General features: G+C 38.5%; 1 protein-coding gene across 4 annotated transcripts in view; it reads right to left on the minus strand.

The window, feature by feature from the left end:
* The window catches only part of micu1 (mitochondrial calcium uptake 1), a gene marked incomplete at its 3' end in the record, with an annotated part of 38,686 nt that overhangs the window by 11,680 nt on the left and 4,447 nt on the right, over nt 1–22,559 (minus strand). The window contains 6 exon segments of one of the 4 annotated variants that reach the window (XM_014006000.1): nt 466–580; nt 1,226–1,231; nt 11,812–11,823; nt 14,682–14,725; nt 17,428–17,590; nt 19,716–19,899. In XM_014006000.1, coding sequence (XP_013861454.1) covers nt 466–580; nt 1,226–1,231; nt 11,812–11,823; nt 14,682–14,725; nt 17,428–17,590; nt 19,716–19,899 — 524 coding nt within the window. 4 annotated transcript variants of the gene reach the window in all.

Here is a 22,559-nt window from a genome sequence, read left to right on the forward strand (position 1 = left end):
ATATATATATGCAACACTGAAATTTACCCAAAGCACATTTGAGCATGAAGGCAAAATATCCTCCAATAAAAAATAGACTGAAACCAATCCTGAGGCAGCCTTGCATGTCTTCTTAAAATGACTTCGCCTAAGACTTTTCTCCATACAAACAAATTATAATAAATAGTCTGAGGAGATGAGTTTACCAAGCATTCAAGAGGAAGTAGAGTTTGATATTTATTATCATATACTCAGACACATTTAGAGCAGAAACATTAATGTGCAATTGGTTAAACAAACCGTAGCCGAGGTCAGGCTGCACTAACAGCCAGCTCATATCTTACTGAAAAATGATGGGGTTTTTTCCACATCGAGTCTTTTTCTGACTAAGAAAACTGAAGAAAATCGTTTAGTATCGGATTTGTGATCAATGCTAACAATGTAAAGGGTTTTTCGTGTGCGAGCGGCGGTAAACAAAGTACTTACTGGACAGCACGGTGGTGAGGAAGATGTAGTCAGAGAAGGAGATCAGACCACATTCTCCTAATGTGTAAAATATGCTGTCTTCATCTGCAAACTTCTCWCGCTCCTGGGCTATTTTCTACTCGTCCATGTCACCGCACAGAAAGAAACACAAATGATTTGCATTAAAATAAGTTTAATCAGCTCGTTTTTACACCATCTACAATCCCATTAGCATTTGTTTGGACTAACACACTGAAAACAGTCACAACCCACAGGGTTAATGTGTCGACACGTTATGATGTTAGGAGAGTCATGCAAACGGTTTCATACAYGTGAAGCCGAACACGCAGGTGAGGATGACAGCGAAAATAAACAATTGGCCTGTGTTGAAAAACACGTTATCCACCAGAGGTTGTACTCACAGAGTGAAAGTGACACAAAAGTGGGAAAACATCACGAGAGACTGTAGTACAAACACACACTTTTAATTAAGCATACCTGGAAAAACAACCCAATGCACCGATCAGTTTAAGTTAATATAACCCCCCTCCCAGAGTCCCACACAAAAACACACACATAAACACACACAGCTGACGTTTTCCTCAGAGTGTGTACACTCACAGCATTGTATGATCACATGCACACACACTCAGAATAGACTAGAAAAACAGTGTCCCGATATAAGGACGCTGCACTAAACAGAAGGACAGAGCATGCCCAGTGAGGGGGGAGCGAAGGGTGAGGTGGGGGTCTGAGCCACACTGAGCTCATGTGGAGTTACCTCCGTCTGTATAGAGGTCCATTTCAGAGGAGGGAGGAGGAGAAACAACTGTTAGAGAAACATTGTGGCCTCTGCTGTGTTTAGCAGGGCCTTAAATGACAAAAACAAAAAAACACACAGGTGCATATTGATTCACACAACACAGACAGTTCAATACAAAGTGAGGGGGGTCCACTCAAAGTCAGGATTCAAATATGTCTTCATATGCATCGTACTATTACTCTACTGCACTGTATTAGTTATTTTCAGTGTAACCAACTCCGTTTTGTCAGATGGGTCAAATTGCAGATTTAGAATAAACATAAATGAATGCAAACATTGAGTGCCCCCCACCCTCATGACATAACAACTCTTTCCCTCGTAACTACACGACAGCTGCTAAACACAACTGATAAGCTTAAAAAATACATTTGTGTACATCCTTGCTCATTAAAGTCAGCGATGCAAACACACAATACAGCATTTTCCACTGAGACATCTATTATTGAGGACATCTACATTAACAGTAAAAGAAGAGAAGGAGGCAGGAGACAAATGGAAGGTCGGAGATAGGAAAAAAAAGAATTTTATTTTTAGAGCTGAGTTATTGACAAACTACAAGACAAAGAGGTGGGTAATGGTCAGATTTTAACTCTGGTGTCTGAACAGTAAAAGTAAAGAGTTTCTGTTCAGAAAAACAGAAGGACAGGTTGGTATTGTCTCTACATTTGGAATAACAGAACATGAAGAATGAACTCTAAGCCTGAGGTGAGGGAGGATAAATACCAGTCCACTAAACGAAAAGGGCACACACAAAAGCATTATTACAGTGAACAGGTATACACACATGCCTTTCATACAGACAACTACACACTAAAGCACACACTGGGTCTCACAATTATCAGAGCTGAGGCAAAGAATGCACGAACAAAAGGGCTGACTTCCTCTAAAGCCTGAGCCAAAGATAAAACCAACACAACAGCCTCCATTAACTTGACAAAAAAAAAAAACTAATGCAAACATGATTGACAACTAGAAGAGTGGTAATGACATTTATCTGATAAAATAAGGGACCTTTAAGAGGGCATGACTTTCAAACACAATAAACCCACACAGATCTTGGTCTTTATCAAAAGACATAAATCTTACTTTGAATATCCCCCGTCTCTGTCAGTGAGCATCTTCTGCTTTCAAACATCAAATGTTATTATATCTGTCAGACTTCATTTGTACATTTATACAAAACTGACACAATACTTCTTTATTTAKTTATTGAAAAAATGATCCAATATTAGTATTAGAATGAGGTGAGACTTTTTGTGGTGCCCAAGTTGAAATTATATCTTGGTGCGCTGTAACAACATAATCAAAGGGAATCTTAACATAACATAAAGGTTAATCATGGCAAAGTCCTTTTTGGCTTATGTGTCAAACTGAAGGCCCATGGGCCAAATGTGGCCACCACGGTATTTTATGTTGCCCATGAACACTTCAAGGATGTATTAATGTCTTAAAATAAGCGTGTGTGGCTTTAAAACCAGAACATAAACTACATCTCCCATAACGCATGTTGATTATTGACCTGCAAAATGGCAGTACCCCACCACTAGGTGGAGGTGCACAGGGTTTATGGTGTGTTCCAGTAGTCCTGGGAAGTGGTAATTTTACTGTTCCCATTTGGAGATTTAAACTGGTGGTAATATTCCACTCGTATAGTGGAAGAAATTCGACTGCTCTCAGTTTTGATTTCAAGATGGTGGCTACTCACAGCTTTGGAAAGTTAACTCCATAACTTTTACTACTAATTATCTTTCTTAATTTTTTTGTGCATGTTTAATCACTTGCTCAAGTAGTGTGTTGTCTGTGCAATACTGTACATATTAAAATCAATGTTTATTTGCATAACGTATGTAGTAGAGCTCGTTTATATTGTAGCAGTGTTGTAGCAAGGTTAGCGGCAGCAATACAATCGCCTGTCAGCTAACTGGAATGCAGTTTCATATGGTTTGTTGGGAAATGACGTCACTATCATTTACCAGTTCCGGGAATATGATGTAAATGGAACACACTACTAAAAGTAGCTGGTAGATGGTATAATCTCCATACACTGCATTTTTCCTTGCTACTTTTGCTGCAACCCAGTTGTACTGGGATGTAGGAGTTTCTTGCTTATAAGAGGTAAATTTGAACGGAACACCACTCTAGTGGGAATTCCCTGTGGGAAAGTGGGAGAGTTCAGAATTCAAGACAACAGCTACTCGGCAAAACTCAACTTTTACTTATAATCGTATTTATTACAATTTATTTTACATTTATTCAGTTGTACACGTAGTACTTTTCAGTGTTTATAAGAGGATGTGTTAAAACCCACAAGAATACACAAAATACCACTTAGAGCTCAGTTTTGTTTTGTTAGAGCTGCTCAGTCATAGCAAAGAGACGAGGAACGTGATGTTTCGTGTTAGTCAAAGTTAAACACAGAACATAAGAGTTAATTACAACTGATCCTTTGAGGGCAACAATAATACTCTTGTGGCCCTCGGTGACAATGAGTTTGACACTCCTGCCTTAGAGGTGTTTTTACGCAAACTTTCAGAAACTGCTGCTCTTATTCCTCCTCCTCAGTAAAAGTCACATCAGGGTTTTCTTCTCACAGTTGAAATGATACATACAGCATTCTGGTAATTTCACCACACCCTAAAAATACTCAGAACCATTGTTTTGCTACAGAAAAATGTTTTCTTCTGAAATTTTTCTTTAGAAATAACCAGTTTAACTGGGCTTCATTGTTCCGTCAGAGATGGCGTTTTTTTTTTTTTTGACTCACAAGCAGGATTTAATTCTAGCTGGTCTCATCCACCCACAAAACATTTATCCAAAAGCCTTCTGTTTTGCCCAGATGATCTTTAGCAAACTGCACATGGTTTGCCATGTTCATTTTGGAGAGCAGTGTCTATTTTGAGCAGCTCCAACATTTATACCATTGTTGCTTTGAAACAACAGACTCATGAAAACTATTTGTGTACTGCCTTCAATTGTTTAGGGCTTATTCTGGGTTCCACTTTGTTTTGCTCCTGAAATCTTCTGTTTTTAGTCAATCACATCAAAAGCGGATCAAAATGGTCTTTAATTTCACCCATCTGTGTATAATATGCCCAATTTTAAAATATCACAAATCTCCTCAGAAATCTCTTATTTAAATAATAATATATCTAAACATGTTGTGAAGATCACTTTAATTAATTTGTTCTTTACAGAAAATAGGTTTCCTATTAACACTCGACTGGGTTATGATAGGTCACCTATTATGTGATTAGAACTGTTTGATCTCATGCTGAAATAATAAAAGATCTTGTCTACATTTGAGTTAGTATTTTACAGTTTGTAGCTTTTTATCCCTGAAATGACTGATCCTAAAAAATCTCCATAATAGCTGCAGCTGTTATTAAAGCTGTTAATCAGTGTCCACTTCAAATGTCTCTATATGGAAGCCTGGTGTTTTAATAAATCTGGTTTGAGTTCATACATCTCTTCAAGTGTCAGCTGAGTTATGGCCAAATCCACTGGCTGTATACAGATGACAAAGTGAGCAACCCCACTCTCCTGTGAGATGAAGCAGAAGCAGAAYGCTGACAGATCTGCTGGCTGAGCTGAGCTGGAGGCAGGTCAGGGAAATGTACTGCTGTCATTTACACACACAGACGGGGTTAAAGGTTCGGCCAGGGCTAATCTCTCCACTGCACTAGGCTAAAGTGCAGCCCAACAATCTCCGGGCCAAATTTCAACCGAACAAAGAAACCAACAAATGAGGTCTTTGCGAGTCAAAYTGAGCACAGCCAGGAGCAGAGATGCAAAGGGTCACCCGCTTTCAGGTCACTTAATCCTAGAAATTAAACATTTAAAAAATAAAACTTAAAATAATATGTTAGGACTGTTTCTAATTTCTAAAACCATAACTAACAACTTTGTAAAAGCATAACCCCACCCCCCAGGCAACTTTGAGAAATTCCAACWAAGAGGGCGGAGCCAAGAAACTCTCAAGGGCACGGCCAATAACATGACAGCTAGCTTCATTTAACAAGCTAGCATTCCTGAAAACAGGTCTAGTGTAGTCAAGATTAGTGTTTCCCAAAGTTGGGGTCGGGACCCAAAGTGGGGTCCTGAAACATCAAGGTGGGGTCCTGAAACATCAAGGTGGGTCCTGAAACATCAAGGTGGGGTCCTGAAAGGATTTTCTAAATTAATTATATTTTTTGCTTTAGTTGCCTAAAATGTATAAATGTAGAATAATTAATAATGTTACTATGCCCATGTTTAGTTGACCTGAAACAAATGTTTATCATCCAAAAATAGTTGTGGGCTCAGGTCTCTGCTACTGTGATTTTGTAGGTCAAAAGCTGAAAAGTTTGGGAACCACTGCACTTCAGAAATCAGTTTAAAGGGTAATAAAATAATTGGTGATGTAATATTTTCCCTATAATTATTACAAAAACAAGTAAAAAAAGTATAAATAAGTATTTATATTTGTGTAGCCTTTGTTTTTAGAGTTATTAACGAGGTTTGGGGTAAGTTACTCTTTAAAGACTATTTTATTCACAAATCCTTCATCAAACAATCACCATATTAATAAAAGCTTTAGCCTTGTCTTAATTGCTACTGGGTAAATTTTAAGTTTACTGTTTCTTGTCAAATATCCATCCCTATCATGTTCACCGAAAGAGAACATGCTGCTGAATAAACCCTACTTTACATTCAGCTTGCATGAATTATGCAACAAATGGATGCCACTCATCCATTTTCTTCCCGTTTCACCTTTGTTGGGTACTTTCCTCCCCCATCACTGTACGTCCAAGAATCTGACCTGAGAGCTGAAAGCTGCTTAAACTTGGCTGTYTGTGTACAAGCTGCAGTGCTTTGTCACAGATAAGATCTGTGGCCAACACTGAAGCTGCAAACAAACAAGGACAAAGAGGGAGGGAAGAAAGGAAGGAATGAAGGAGGGAAGGACAAAGGAATGAACGAAAGACAGAAAAAGCACCTAGTTTGTGGTAGCTGCATTTTATGTACTGCTCGATGAGGGCAGACATCATTTTTCACATTAGAATACTGTGTATTTTATTTATAACTTCAACCTTTAACAGTTTAATGTTAGTGTCTCGTCTTTAAGTTAATTATTTTAATAGGTTTAATTAGTTAAAATTTCTTATAAAACTACACAGCACATTAAGCTTTGCAGCAGATTAGGTTTACAAGCAAACAATTAAATGCAAACATTTCTTTCTGCTGATGTTGATGTGCAATGTGATGAACAGCACAGGAAGGACAAAAGATWTGTGGAGGAAAAACCATTTCATATAAATCTGCACCTGTATGTCCTTTGTGCTGCTGAGTGTGACGTTACGCCTTAAGGGTTTCTGTCATTTTAGTGGGAACAACATAAAACACAAGATTCAGGAGAGACAGAAGTCAGAATGACTCGCTGGAAGGTAAAGTCAACCAGGGTCTGAACTTRGTATTTTTGGATTGTAGCTGAAAGCTTTGAGTGATTTTTTTTATATGCTGAATGGACTCAAACTATAAAAAACTAGTGTGGGTTTAGATTTAAATTTTTTAATCGCAATCAACCTCAAAATATTTTTGTGATTAGTCACAATAATATTTTTTAGAAACAATCACTCTACTATGGCTGAATGTGTAGGYTTGTATGTTGCAATACACTACTGTATGTGTGACACAATATGTATATTTTTTTCTTATCTTCTTATCATTTTATTTTTTTCCTAACAACTGGGACCTCAGTATCTATCTTTCATTCCTCTACTCCAGGAGTGTCCAAAGTGTGGCCCGGGGGCCATTTGTGGCCCCTGAACTGATTTTGTGTGGCCCCTGACTTCAGTTCAAGAATTATACTAATTTGTAAACCCTCCCCTTAGTTTATTGTTGAGCAGGTAAAGGAAAAATATTTTGGCCCTCAAGTCCTTCTGACTTTATGATTTTGGCCCATGTGACAAAATGTTTGGACACCCCTGCTCTACTCATTTGGAATGACAAAAAAAAAATCCTTAAATTCTTGATTTATTTCCCTCTGGGATCAATACAGTATTTTTGAATAGAACTAAATTTAACCTCACTGTTCTGCACAAAAAGTAACTGACTCAAAGATGTTTACAGCAGTTTTAGGTACTGTTGTACTGTATATATTAAAAAAGGGGCAATGTATTTTCAAAAACTTAAATAAGGCAAAGCAAGCTGAACCTCCCTCTGTTTCTTTACGCTGGTTTTAGTGATATTTCAGGCTTGAACTTCACTCTCAGACTGCAGGTTTACTTGTGGTTCTACGAGTTTCTAAAAGTAGAATGGGAGGCAGARCTTTCACTTATCAAGCTCCTCTCTTGTAGAACCAACTTCCAGTTTCTGTCCGTGAGGCTGACACTCTGTCTACTTTTAAGATTAGACTGAAGACTTTCCTTTTTGATAAATCATATAATTAGACTTACGTAGGTTTCCTGAATTATTCTTCATTTCTGCTGCTATAGATTTAGACTGCTGGATCACAAACAGCACATTTCCTCACTCTGCTGTTGTCTTTAGTCTCTAGTTGTAATTATTTCTATCAATAACATGTTTTTTCTTTGTCTCTTCCAGAAGAAGGTGCACCTGGACCAGTCCTGGACCAGTTCTTCTGTGTTTGTCTGTGTCTCTTTCCTGTCCCTCAACCAGCCAGTCGAGGCAGATGGCCGCCTGTCCTGAGCCTGGTTCTGCTGGAGGTTTCTTCCTGATTAGCAGGGAGTTTTTCCTCTCCACCGTTTGCTCAGGATGGGAGACTGTGATGAAGTGATTCAATGCAGCCAGCTGGTTTCTTCTTTAGATTGTTCTTTTTTATGTACAGTGCCCTGAGACAACGTGTGTTGTGACTTGGCGCTACATAAATAAACTGAATTGAATTGAACTGCTCCGGTGCTGAGACGGTTTAGTGCTGCAGAGCTTACAGATAACTACTTTATCCCAGCCTGCAGTTGGAAAAGGTTTTGAAGTAAAAAATACTTTGAGGAATCTGGTGACTCCACCATGTTGCTGCCCCGGCTGAGCGTGAATGCAGCTGCGACTTGCATTGGCTCAACAACAAAGGCTCTAATTGGTTGAGACGTGCAACAAAGGCCATCTAAAGCCAGTAGTGATCAAAATCCCACCTCCTGGCCATAACCACTGGGTTTGTGTGTGTCTCTGTGTGTGTGTTAGCTGCCCAGTGAACAGAGATCTGACAGAGAAATATTAATAAATAAATAACTACGTAAAATAAAAAAGATCACCGTTAAGCGTCAACTGCAAAAACAAACATTTTTTACCAGCATTTAATTGGAAATAATTAAGATCTGTGACCTTCCAAGTAGTCATGTCAGTGTTTACTCATACACACTCAAATATAATTTTAGCTTGAGGCCAGAGGAGACCAGCAAGAGTAAAAGCAGGCAGGCAGGTGTTCAAGTAGAAARCATTATTCGATTTCCATCTCTAATCTCAGAGGCAATCCCAAAGCAGGTGCTTCATTAATAACTTCAGATTTCTCAGGGAGCACATTTTGAGAAATKGCTGCCTTAATGAAACGCTTGTAAACCAATTTTACCCGTTATAGAAATGCAGCTGTCTCTCAGACAGGATGAAACAATTCATCTGACCAAATTTAGAGACAACACCAACCACAAAAAGATTTGAAGAAAAAAAAAAAGAAGAGATATGATGAAAAAGATGTGTTCAGATACTGTTTACTTGTCAGCAGACAGAAAGAGTCGGGGAGAACAAGTGGAAATTGGAGACTGTGTGGAAATATTGTCAAGAACAGAGCAGAGAAAGTCCGAACAGCTGCTCCAGGGAGGTTCCTGCGAAACCAGAAAGGGTGAACATGAAATCAGCGGTGTGAAAAAATAAATACAAAAGAGACTCGGAATTTGAGCAGCCTCCTGCGAATTCCCTGTGAGTGACAGGTGGGCATTTTCCAACTCAGCAGGTCACACAGAAAAAAACAGTTTGGCTTTAAAAATAAGACAGGTCTACAGCACGCAGAACAGTTCGATTAAATTTAGATGAACAGACCAACTCTGACTTCAGAAACTCTGAACCATGCTTTTTTATAAAAGAATCATGCAGCACTGACACCTGGACAATCCAGAGGATGGATTTGTGAAGGCTAACAAGCACACCAAGACAGCCTTGACATTTGCTAACAGAGCCATTATCTATGTCCAAACCACCCTGTGATGCCACCATGCGCAGGGAGGAGGCACCACCACCAGCTACTATCTCTCTGAGGCACAGGCAATAGAGCAGTGCATGCTGGAAAAACAGCTAGAGCACCAAAGCATGTGGAAAGCTGTAGCTGATATTTCTTTAGGAATGAAAGGATGAGGAGARAAGGTGTTTGTAAARCAAGAGAGAGGGAGTGCAGGGGAACAGCAAACTCTATACACTTTTCATTTCAGCTGCTCAGCTTTGGAAAAGTTATTCTTTACAAAATTTAACAATGAACTTCACTTTGGGGGGGACTGACATCTATAATGTAAATTATGGAGTACACCGCAGCCTTTATTAAAACCTGCTGAGACAAAGTATGGACTGTACTTTCAATAATTCAGCAGGGGAGGCAGCTGCCTTCGATAAGCTAAAAAAAAAGGCCAAATGGAGGGTCTCCAGCATGGTGTCAAAAAAAAAAAAACAATACAGAATCTGAGTGTTTCATGCACACATACAGCGAGCTGCAAGGCCACTTCACAYGAGGACACTCCCCATTCTTTTCAGATCAAACGGGTTCTGACCTGTTCTGTGCGCCGCTCGGCTTATCTTTTTATTATGCTGCCGATAGAGGCATTCGCACTCGTTTACTTAGCAGGAAAAGCAGGAGTTCACATATCTACGCCTGACATAAATGTACTCTAACAAATCCATGCACATTTATGTGAGAGATATGAGCAAYTCTAGTGTCTCCATGTGTGAGGGTAAAACACAAGGCAGAAGCAGGAAGGCCTAGGACATCAGATCAAGTGGTCTTCTGCAGCCAAGTCAGCAGTGGTGGGCACCAGTYCGCTAAAGCACAAATCCGCTAATTGCGGACCTAAATATTTTGTTTGTACTTTAGCGGTCTTACTAAATTTTATARTTCATAAGTGGATTTGTGCTTTCTGAAATTAAAATGCAGTACTGCTAATAACTAATTATCTACCAGTCATCATTAWCTTGAAMAGCGGAAGGTGTGGCTGTCAATGAATTACAACACATGATCTATCCAACAACACCCCTCCCAGATAAACACWATTATTGGAAARGTATACATCTTTGCTGACTGTTGCTTTCGGCCACGGTTCTCATTTCCCACAATGCTTTGTGTCTGCTTACATAGCAGGAAGGCAATGTTTAGAAATCCCTTTCCCAGCAAAAACTGTAAACGTTTGTAATCCATACTAAACTTTTGTATGTATTGATTTATTTTACTTTACAATCGGAGCTCCTTTTTTAAAAAAAAATAAAGTTTAAACGCTGGAGCTCAATACTTGACGTAATTGGTCGAAGCAATCGGCCAACGGGGTTAGACAGACATCTAGTGGTCAACTGGAGCAACTACATGGCAACCTTTAAAATCCAAGCTCTTATTTTGAAGTTCGCAGATAGTTTCCTGTACTCMGTGCTTTCGTTTCCCGTCATAAATCAAATCCGTCATGTACCCAGAATGCATCGCTTCAGTTTTCCAATAAACAGTTTAAAATTACTTTATTGATGCTTCTTTAATGAAAAATCYACAACAAACAAAAGAAAAAGACAAAGAAGCAGCCGAACTAGCAATCCTCAACAACTTTTTAATTTTTACACCAGGAGCCAAAGTTCTGTTTCAGGAAATCACATCCCCAGCAATCRGCGGTTGTAGAATTAAGTTGTAAAAGAATTCATACACTGCTAGTTGGCAGTGTTATGCATTAATTGTACATGAATTGTTGCCAGCTAGTGTCAAATTGAACTTGCGCTTTAAAATTAGCTTCTGCTAGTTTTTCTATGGCATAAGCGTTATTGAAGTTGCAGACCTAAATATTTTTCATAAGCACTTTAGAAATTGCAGAGCTAATTTTTGGATTGCACTGCCCACCACTGCAAGTCAGATATTAAAGTTTATCCTTGTGTTTATGTCTTACCATCCTSCAGTTATATACATTTATTTTATTCTTCCATCCTCTAATGGTTTGACTCCCCCCCAGATGTTAATTCAGCATTTATGTTACACCCCATGATGTACGGTTAGAAAATATGTACAGTAAATGCAGAGTTTGGCTGCTGTCCTATCCAAATTGGCCATAAACATAAAGTGAAAGCAAGATTTGCATTGAACTCACAATAGCTGAAGCTGCAATATGATAAAGATAAAAGTTCTTATTCAGCTGTTCCCCTGAACTAATCAAAGTGAAAATCCCTAACCTGCATCATATCARARTTGTGAGTAAACAAACAAAGATCAAAWWAAAAAAAGAGGAACGTTAGGGTAAGAGGAGGAAGAGTGAAGAGGTGGTGACTACAAAGTGCAGTTTCTCATTCAGGTGCACACATGCTACTCGGTACACACCCCATACCTGCCAGAAGTCCTGCAGAGAGGGAGGGGCAGAACAACAAGGAGTCAAAGGAGGGAGGGGATGGGAGGGAGGAAGACAGAGGAGAATTAGAAGGAGCAGGGGAACGAAGGGAGGGATGGGGGATCAGCAGACGGTATGATTCAGGGAGGAGGCAAAGAAACATGTGGGGTATGGGGGGGKGGGGGGTGGGGGTGTTGGCAGATGCCGAATCGAGGATGAGAGTTTGTTCAATGAGAGAGGGAGACAAAAACAAATTGAAGGGATTATTTGCTATGAACATGGGAGAGGATTGCTGATACGATCATGGGAGAGTATTCAACAGTTAAAGGACACATATAATCAATATAACATTTCTGGCAGCTGAAAGCATGTCTGCATGATGAGGGTAGAAGGAAAAAAACAGATGCAGTGAATTAACAGCTCAGATTAAATGCAGTAACAATTTTTGACCACATTCAAAGAAATCAGATTATGGACACAAACAAAACAAGTCAACATAAACACAGTTTGTTATGTAACAATATAGGCTTATAATGCTGGACTTTTAAAGGGGACATATCATGCAAAATCTAATGTTTTTAGCAATTAAATGCAGTTTGTTGTGTAACTGGAATGCAGAGAAGTTGAATTTAGTCACTCCCGGTGCTGTGTAGATACAGTATTTTGTTTGGATCATATTTTTMAATCTGTTCAGTTTTTTATATTTTTGATGATGATTTATGAACTATTACACCTGGGTGAAATGGCTGAAAAATGTATCAAGATTTGAGTGTTTCATTTCAAACATTATTGATTAGTTTTTTTTTGCTTTGCCTATTTGTAAAAAGGACCAGAAGAAAAAAGGCAAACTGGTGACGTGACCTTTCCTCTTTTTCCGCAATTTCCTTTCAAGCTGCACTCAWTTCCTCCTTTCACTCCACGTCGTTCTCTTTTATTTTTAAGCAGTTATGAGGCACCCTGGTGAAACATGAAACGGCTGCTGCACRTTACTCAACAGGTTGTTGCTAACTGACCAAAGCGTGAGTGAGAGAGTTAGTTGATGCCACCAACCTTGTTTAGCAGGGCTTTAGCCACTGGGTAGCTTCAGAAGCTGCCCCGGTTCCTAACTTTTTTTCTTCCGTAAAATTCCACAAACTCTTTAAGCAGGGTGGGGCTCACCGCAATTATTTTATGAAGTCAGAGGAAAACAAAGATTAAATTGCACCGGTGTGGATAGAGGAGGTGAATTTTACAGCTTCAGTAGCTTTTTGTGTGTTACAACAATCTTCTGTAATTTTTTATTTCCTTATGTAAATTTGATAAACTTCTGTAAGTGAAATTCTCTACGCTCTATATTTTCTGTTGATACTGATCACGTGTTTATCGAGAGATATAGCTTCAACATTTTATCACCCAGCCTTAATCTCTGCTATCAAACTATAATGGATTAACCTGGAAGCTGGATGGAGGTGGGATGTGAGGCGTCTCGTTTGGATTTAAAGAAACAGCCTCAAAATGAGTTGATCTGAGACAAACATCAGTAAAGGGGTGAAAGAGGGGACTGTGAAGTTACAATAAGGTGGAATTTAGACCAGTTCTACTTTATATAGACCCCAACTGCAGGATTTAAATGTGAAAAAGAAGTATTTAAAAGCATCATTGACTTTAAATTAACTAGTAATTAATAATAGTGCACAAAAAGCAAGTCATGTTCTTGTGTTTCACTCACATCAACTTGTGCTTTTTTTCTTAATTTACCACCACACCTTCAGCTCCATCATTCCTTTTTACACCTCAAATCACCCTCCATCTCCTTCATCCTTTACTACCAATTTCACAGAAAATGTGTCGGCTATTTAATGAGTCCAATTTTGTGTCATTTTTCACTTTCTTGTCAACTAGATTTTATGGTTCCTTGGCAGTGATTTTAATATTTTCTTCTGCCTCCAACTAGCTACAAGAGTCCATTAAACCAGTGAGAAGGAGGCATCTGTCTGAGCAAACTGAGGGCACAGCGAATGCGTAGGGGTGGGGGGGAGGCTCCCTCTGGTCATGGCTGAAAAATCTCTCGGGTCAACTGAAGCTAAATACAGCATCGCAAGAAAAGTCATGTTAACCAGAGATTTGCATGGCAAATACGTATAGGAAACATGCAGCCTCATGATAAGAATGACATTTACATCCAAACCAGACAAGGGTTGTAAATGAAGATGGGAAACATTTTGATTTATACTTGCCACAAATTAAACCCTAATTAAACTTTAATTACATTAATTAAAAGTTTTGGCCTCTAAGTATTATTAGCTTGGTAAAAAGCAGGATGAAAAAAGTAGGTGGTCAAAGAAGAAACTTGACAAAGAGGCTGACTCTTTACAGACTTGGCCAARTTCATCAGTGTGAAGATTAGTTACAGACTCGTAGCATCCTGAGGACTGATGAATTTTGTAATGAGGTTGGAAATGACAATTATCACACTTCTGATTCACTAAAATGAGATGAATAAAGATGGCTTGCCACTGGGTATGTGAGATGCTCTCTGGTGTCTGCGACGGGGATCMGCGGTCACAGATCAATATCACAGAAAGCAGTAAAGATGATAATTATGTTGGTGATTTATATTAATTTATTTCTTCTTTCATRATGGTGACCACAGAAATGAATCCATTTATGGGTTTTAAGAGCTACTTTGAATAAGTTTGTAGATATCAGAGAGTAACTTCATATTATAACATAACTTTCTGGAAAATTATTATTAAGTCAACATTATATTTACATTATTCCACAATATTTTAAACAAAAACTTAGAAAACATGACAAAAAGTCCTGCTTCTGACYTTAGTGATAACTAACTTGACTCTATCCTCAACAAACACAAGACACACACTTCTTACCTTCCCATCGTAGCGCTTCACAATAAACTGATCCAGACCAAGATCTGTTAAAAAAAAAACATGCATATAAACAAGAATATCCTAAAAGTGATTCAAACAGGCACTCAGATTAATGTCTGCCATCAAGCTTTGCAACAACTGGTGTCAGAACCTTGAATAATCAATGGCACAAGCTTGAGTTTGAYAAGAGGCATTAATAACCCATTTCCATTAAGCTTTCTTTAAAATAAACAGTAATCAGCAGTCAGCTTTGACCTTCATTTTACAGTACTTTAATTAACAAAAGGAGGACAGCATAAATTTTTGTTGTGCTGGATTCATTTCAGGACACAGTTAAAGTGGTTGTTAGGAAGTTCCCTGCCAGAACAGGAAGTCTAATCAACAAAAAACAAACAAAACGCAAGGTAAACAAAAAGTCTCTGAGTTCAACATTCAACTCAGCTGACTGAACTTAGAACTGTGACCATGTTTAGTTACATTGGTTTAAATGCAGCTAAAAATATATATCATAGGCAAATATTGAAACACTTAATTATTCATCTTCATTTTGTTTGGGGCAAAATTCTATGTGTTTAAAATACACACAAAATTCTCAAGTCATCGGACTGCCTCGTAAAATTGTTTCATCTTATTTTGATGTGAAAACAAACAAAAATTTGTATTTTTATTACAGTATGATGATCTTTACTCCAGATTTTCAAATGGGTTTTATTTTTTAAAAGTTTAGAGAAAATATAATGCACCAAAAAAGGATAAATCCTAACAGCTTGGGAATCACACTGTGCGAGAAGTGGTACCGTGTAGAAGAATAAAGGACAAATGGTGGAGGTTTTCTTCCTGATTACCAGAAGGAAGAGCTAAGGGTGAGAGAGGAAGGCAGCAGAGGTGGGACAGTCCAGGAGAAGCTCTGATTAAGTGTGAACTGCAGCCTTGGYTCTTACTGTGAAWGAATGCTTCAGAAGAAACAGTTTCAAACTGAGAATTCAACCACAAGTCTATTAGGGAGGCTGACGTCCTCCCATAAAAAAAAGGTCACGAAACTGAACTTTAATTTAAAAATAGTGCTTCTGAAACACATGTATGCCAAAGCTCTCTGACTTCACAAACCTCCCATGGATGAAGATCAAATATCTATCAGAGGCTCGTTGCATGATACCTTAAAATATGCTCTGGTTTGAACCTGTTAATTGACACACCAACTGCTGTGCTGTGATTCCCTGCACTCAGTCCTGCCCTCCTCTGGTTCTTATATATTCAGAGTGAGTGGTATTTTTATACCAAGTACTGTCACGAAACCCAGAACTGCCCAGCATTGGTCAAGTGTTCCTGTTGAACAAATGTAAGCAACATGAATCTGATCTCAGCAATGCTATCTGTAGTTATAAACGGTAGCAATCTGCAATCACGTAGTGTTAATAATCTATGTTTAGATGCAATGAATCACAGACGTAGACTATTTTGAAAATATTTCAAATGTCAAAAATCTAGAGCAGGTTAAAGWAGTTCCTATGAGTAGTTTTTGTCCTAGAACAGCTGTCATAGCTTCACAGGTGAAACGTGTTGCTAAATGCTTAAGAATAAATAAGTCTGTAAGTAATTAGCTGTGGTGTTTGAAACATGACTRTAGCTGCGTTTCCAWTGACCATGGAAATGCGCAAATTAGAATTTCAAAAATAAATTTGCTCAATGGAAACATGTCAATCTCTAAAAATATATATATGTTTTTCGACAAAATGGTTTTGCGCAAGGATGAGGTGGTATTTCGGCCATATCGAAATTGGTGTATTTCGCAAAACTGCAATGGAAACACTTTTTTCGCATCAAGGGAGTCACGTGATCAACAACCGGCGGTTTCTACTGGTGAAAAAGACAACGAAGAAGAAGACAACAGGAAGTAGAAGTAGTAGTAAACTCACCGACTACAATTTCCCAAAAGCGCAGCATACGTAGCCGCTCCCAAGTATAACGGGCTCGTCACCTGAAAGCCTCGATAAGACGCCAACGTCTCCTCTGATGGCTGACGATGAGCGCTAGTGTTGTGGTAGCAATATGCATGTGTTTACATCTGTTGCCGCCATGTTTGTAGTGACTTTTCGCGAGAACAAACGTATTCACGCGTGACTTTAATAGCATTTCTTACTTAATGGAAACACCACAATTGTGAAACTGTTTTGTTTTTTGACATTAACAGAATATTGACAAAATTTTAAAAAGTAAAGTTTGGACATTTGTACACAGCGCATGTTCAGTTAGCCTCTATGCTAATTTGTGGTTTGACAGGGTTTGTGGACATAATGCTACTGTGAACTCTTATTAGATGTGGAAATAAGATAAATCAGTGTTTAATAATCCTAACCAAAGTAATTTTAATTAGTAAATCAGTGTTTCTGTTTCTTTGTTTCAGTTTCAGTGTTTTGGATAAACATCATACGATTACCAGCTGCCYCCTGGTRTWTATTCACAAACCTGATAATTGCAGATAATCAAGATGCATCAATAATTGTTTTATAGTCACATCACAGCTCTCTGAGGTGGAATCGAATCAATTCACGATTCTCACWCAACTGTTGCACGATGAGCACCAGATGTCACAGGTGTATACAAGAATAAATTTCATGTCAGGCACAATGTTAGACTGTTTTATCTTTAATCTGCAGCCTCATGAAATTAAAAGAATGAAACTGCCTATGCCAGTGATTAGACTCTGCAGAACAAAAGGAGATGAAGAGGAGGAGCACAAACTCACTCTCAGGCTGTTTCTCATTGGGTGTGATGGAGCGTATGAAGTCCTGGGGCGTCATGTAGACCTCGGCGTCGCCGTTCTCGTTGATGACCTTCAGTGTGGCGAAGTAACGGAAAATTTTGTCTGGAGTGGAGTAGGCCCTTATTCTGTTCTCGTACTCCATCACCTGATGACCGGACAGAGGAGCGACTGATGAAACAAGCTTATCAAGTGTGGGTTTTTTTTTATTTTTCAAAAATAAAAGATAATATACGAGAGTGCAGGAGGAGAAAAGAGCAGTGTGCAAACTGAAAAAGGCATCAGCTCTGATGGAGAGGTACATTAACCTCACTACGGATCCAACACAATCAAAACAGGAAGTYGGGTGCTTTCAGGGTGAGGCTGACTGACAGGTTTAAACGAAGGAGGACTGCAGTGTGATCACGCCACAACATCAATGAGATGTCATGCTGACTTTGCAAACTAAATTTTTCCAGCTCTGTTACACATCAAGTCATCTGAATGTTTGTTTCAAGGCTTCTGGTCTCTTCTCGGCGGAATGTTTCAAACAGACGCTGAAAACCTGGGAAACAGACAGAGGCGTGTGCGTTCAGCAGCTGATTCACATCGGTGGTAATTTCGTGTGACACCRAGCGAGTGTGTTTACTACAGCAGGTCCCTGAGGAAAAGTAAAATGTGTTTTAAAGCTTCAACATTTTGAGGCTGTCACTTCAGTTTGATGAAAGGCATTTTATGAGACAACAACACAGACTCTGATCAAAGAAAAATGAGGAAAAAGAAGGTTTTCTTCTGAAAACTCGTCATATTTGCTCCAAGGTAGAACTGTGAGCCACCACTCCAGTGTCTGCTGGATCTAAGTGGAGGTTTTTGGCTGTCGGGTAAGATTTAGTTTTCATCAATTCTCTTTAACATTCCTGCTAACTGAAATAACTTTATTATATTTTGATTATTTTTTTAATTTTAGATAAAAGAAATTAGCTGAAGTAGCCCATAGCTGCTGATTGGGGGCTAGGAGAACATCATGTTTAAGTCTACATCAACTAAACATTCCTCTCTTCATCAAAAAAATATATAACAAAGTAAACCAGATCTGACTTTACTGAAAGTTAAAAAAATTGCTGAAATAGAAAAATTAAAAAAAATTATTAAAAAAATAAAGCTTTTCAAGGCAAAACTTTCATGGCCATGGCACAGAAAATAAATACACCAATCCTACTTAAAATACTTAAAAATTCTTCTTCTTTGAACTTTCATGCTCAGATTCAGAGCTCTGAGCGTTCGTAACTAAGTGATTAATTTATATATATTTTTAATTGTTGAATATTTCTTGTGCACTAACAACAAAACTGCATTCTTGGCCATGCACATTATTTTGTTGTTCACTTCCCTCATTGGCCACTGCTCCACATGTATTATTTAACCTGCTGGAGTACAATATTAAAATTAAAATATCCAGATTTGGACTATTTTTTTAAATAAATGTTATTTATCAGCAGCATGATCTTTAGACAAATGTTTTCTGTCAGAGATCACATGAACGAATCAATATACAGCTCTACCATTTTTAAGAGTTAGAGACTCCCATGACTGAATATTTTTAAAAAATTTGTTGCACAAATCTTTTGAACGTTTTTAAKACTCAGGCTACAAGACTGTGTACCTCTGCGACTCACACAAGGAAGTAAGGAACCACCACACAGGTTATAAAAACATTCAAGAGACTCCCTTAAAAATGAGGTCCGCCAACAAATCTCAGCTAAAATACCACCTTAAGTGCTTTCTTTGTAAATATTTACCAAGAGGTGAAATTAGGTTCAGGGTTTCTCATGCATGTATTGTAAAACTATATGTCTGATCAAGTTCAGGACAGTGAGAGAATAAATTTGCTCTCCAACAAACTGTAATGACTGGTACAGTGACTGTCATTTTTATGCATCTGTACAACTGCTTCTTTTATCATTGTAAAAACTACAGTGGCATYTGCTGTTCAAATCTTATGTCCTCTGTCCTCTGCAGAGCTACAAACTGTATTTATCTGGTATTATATGAAGAACTGTCAGTTTCTTCTTCTGTTTGTCATCTGACGCCTAATTAAGAGCAAAACAATTCCCAGGAAACCACACTTCAGTTGTTGATGACAGCAGCTGATTACCTCTGAGGGTTCCTGTGAATATTCTGTCAACATATACTAATGTTAGCATACTGGACATCGATTAAGGGCTTTTATTTTTTTCCAAAACACTATTCTGATGATTGACTGAATGGCTGTGGGTTTATTGTTTATTGATTACCTTGCGGTCTCGGAATCCTGAGCGGGGCTTCTTCTTTTTCCCCTCTTCGCCTTCATTTTTTGCTTCTTCGGAGCTGGACTCCACCGATTTCTCCGCCTCCGTTTCGGCGTCTCTCCCAAAAATGGCTTTCTCGTCCACCGGCTGCGTCGAGTGTCGAACCGAGGGCCCCACATCAGCGTAGGCTCTGGTTTTAAAGAAAGAAAATGAATAACAGTTCAGTTCTTGATAGTATTATGGTGTCACATGAGGATAAACAGAGTTGTAATGTAACTAAGTACAAATACTTTGTACTTAAGTAGAAATTTTGGGCATCTGTACTTTACTTGAGTAATTATTTTTCAGCCTAATTTTTACTTCTACTCCTTACATTTTTATACAATTATCTATACTTTGTACTCCTTACATTTTTTAAAAAGGTAAGAAATAGAAAGTTATTTCTCCTTTTTCATTTTGATTTGTTATTGTTTAAAAAATACTATCCTGAAATATTGTGGCTCCTGGATAGAGTGAATTTAATTGTGGTTGGATGAAAAGTATAAATATATATCATTGTGATACTGTATTTAGTTTGTACATAATCCATCAAAGCAGCACACCTTTAGAAAAAAAACAATTTTTGAAGAGGTCACCTCCCAATAAACGTATTTTGGAAAATCTAACCGTTCATTTTTACTCAGTACTTTTACTTTCATTACTTAAGTATATTTTATGTCAGAAATTTACTTTTGATACTTAAGTAAAAAATAAATCAGATACTTTAAGACTTTTACCCAAGTAATATTCTTAGAGGAGACTTTAACTTTTACCAAAGTAATTTTATGATAAGATACTTGTACTCAAGTATCACTTTCAGGTACTTAATACAACACTGAGAATAAATATGCACTGCATATTCCCTGTGTGTTTCATCTTGGGGAAACTTTCTTTAGCGTCTCAGTACAGAGGCTATGATTAAGGCTGCCACGATTAGTCGATTAGTCGATGACTAATCGATTATTAAAATAATCGATTAATCGTTTTCTTTTTTTTTTTTTGTTCTTTACTTTGTTTTTCTCCAAACTGCTTTGACACCTTACACTGCCACATCTACCTTTCTGTCCTTGACACACATGCACAGTAGTGGTAACTGGGGTAGGCCGTGGACGTCACAAGACATTATACAGACAGGCTCTGGTATCATGGCTACCCAGCAACGGACCTCAAAAGTGTGGGATCATTTTAAGAAAATGAAAGCGAAACCTGTTCAATATCTACAGAGCAGAACTTGTCTTCCACAGCAGTTATCTTTAGTTAGCATATAGCTAAAATCTAACCATGGTTATATAATAGCAGCTGCATTCTGGCATGATAAGCTGTATGTTTTATATTCAATTAACATATGATCCGATTAGTCGACTAATCGAAAAAATAATCGGTGATTAATAGATTACAAAAATAATCGTTTGTGGCAGCCCTAGCTATGATACACACAGAGATAATGTTCCTCCCAGTTTAGTTCCTCTGGATAAYGCAGAGAAATCTATCAAAACAAACTCAAACTTGATCATATTCCTGTGACTAAAGTGAAAACTGTAATAATACTAATAACAATAAATAGCTGAGTTCATCTGAGACAGGTTAGATAACTCAGTTTAACGTGACACAGGGAGAGTGGAGTCTAAGGTGAAGGCCTGGAACAGTTTCATCCCATCAGTCTCACGAGCCCCAAGTCTCCATCAATCACTCCTCCTGCTGCAGCTCAGTCATTCTGTCCCTAAAGAGTCACTCTAACACCCCCTCTCTAACGCTGCACCTCAACTCAGCACCAACCTTTTGGCTAATGAATACCCATAAAGACATTTAAAATTGGTGAATTAATTATGGCATGTGCTAAAAACTCTTAACGTTGTTTGAACACGGCTCGGGTCGGCTCATCTGCTGGGAACACCACGGGATACGGGAGCCTTGATATAAGACACACAATGACACACTCTGACTGGGGTGAATATATTTAATAGGACAGGAAAGTCATAAAAACACACCAGTAACGATGTGACAAATGAACAGCTATTAGTGTGAGATTGCTTCCAGTGACACTTTGTAAGAGGCGAGACCAATTGACATTGAGAGAAAGGGTGGCTAAACGCTGAACGGGTTTCTGTAAATCTGCTTCAACGGGGTAAATTTAGTATTTGCTGTTGCAGTTCAGCCGTTTTTAAATGTTCAGTGGTGTAAAAAAACAAAAACGTGTATTAAAGTGTCAGTGACATCCAATTTTTGTAATACATATGAACGCATTTTTGAAAAGATGTCATTGATAAAATATTTCAAAAGAAATTTCATGTCACTGAGATGAACAGTTGTTGAGATTTTTGCCTGTAAAGTAACAGGAAGTGATGTCAAAGGGGAATGTCTGAATGTGAACAGAGCAGTGGTACAACTGATAACAGACTGTAGAGAAGAATCTGATGTTTCTTTAGATTATTTTGAGTCCCTATCAGAGAGATGAAGAGTTTAAATAATATTGTTTCAATAAACAAAGACGGGGCGGCACGGTGGCTCAGTTGGTAGAGCTGATGCCTCTCAGCAAGAAGGTCACCGGTTCAAATCCCGGTCTGGGGACCTTTCTGGGTAGAGTTTGCATGTTCTCTCCGTGCATGCGTGGGTTCTCTCCGGGTACTCCGGCTTCCTCCCACAGACCAGAAACATGACTGTTTTTGGTCTGTGGGAGGGAGGGAGGGAGGGAGAGAGAGGGGGGGAGAGAGGGGGGGAGAGAGAGAGGGAGAGAGAGAGGGAGAGAGAGAGAGAGAGAGAGAGAGAGAGAGAGAGAGAGAGAGAGAGAGAGAGGGAGGGAAGGAGAGAGGG

The sequence above is a fragment of the Austrofundulus limnaeus genome, unplaced genomic scaffold (genome assembly GCF_001266775.1).
Source record: "Austrofundulus limnaeus strain Quisiro unplaced genomic scaffold, Austrofundulus_limnaeus-1.0 Scaffold33, whole genome shotgun sequence".
In the NCBI taxonomy this organism is placed as follows: domain Eukaryota; kingdom Metazoa; phylum Chordata; class Actinopteri; order Cyprinodontiformes; family Rivulidae; genus Austrofundulus; species Austrofundulus limnaeus.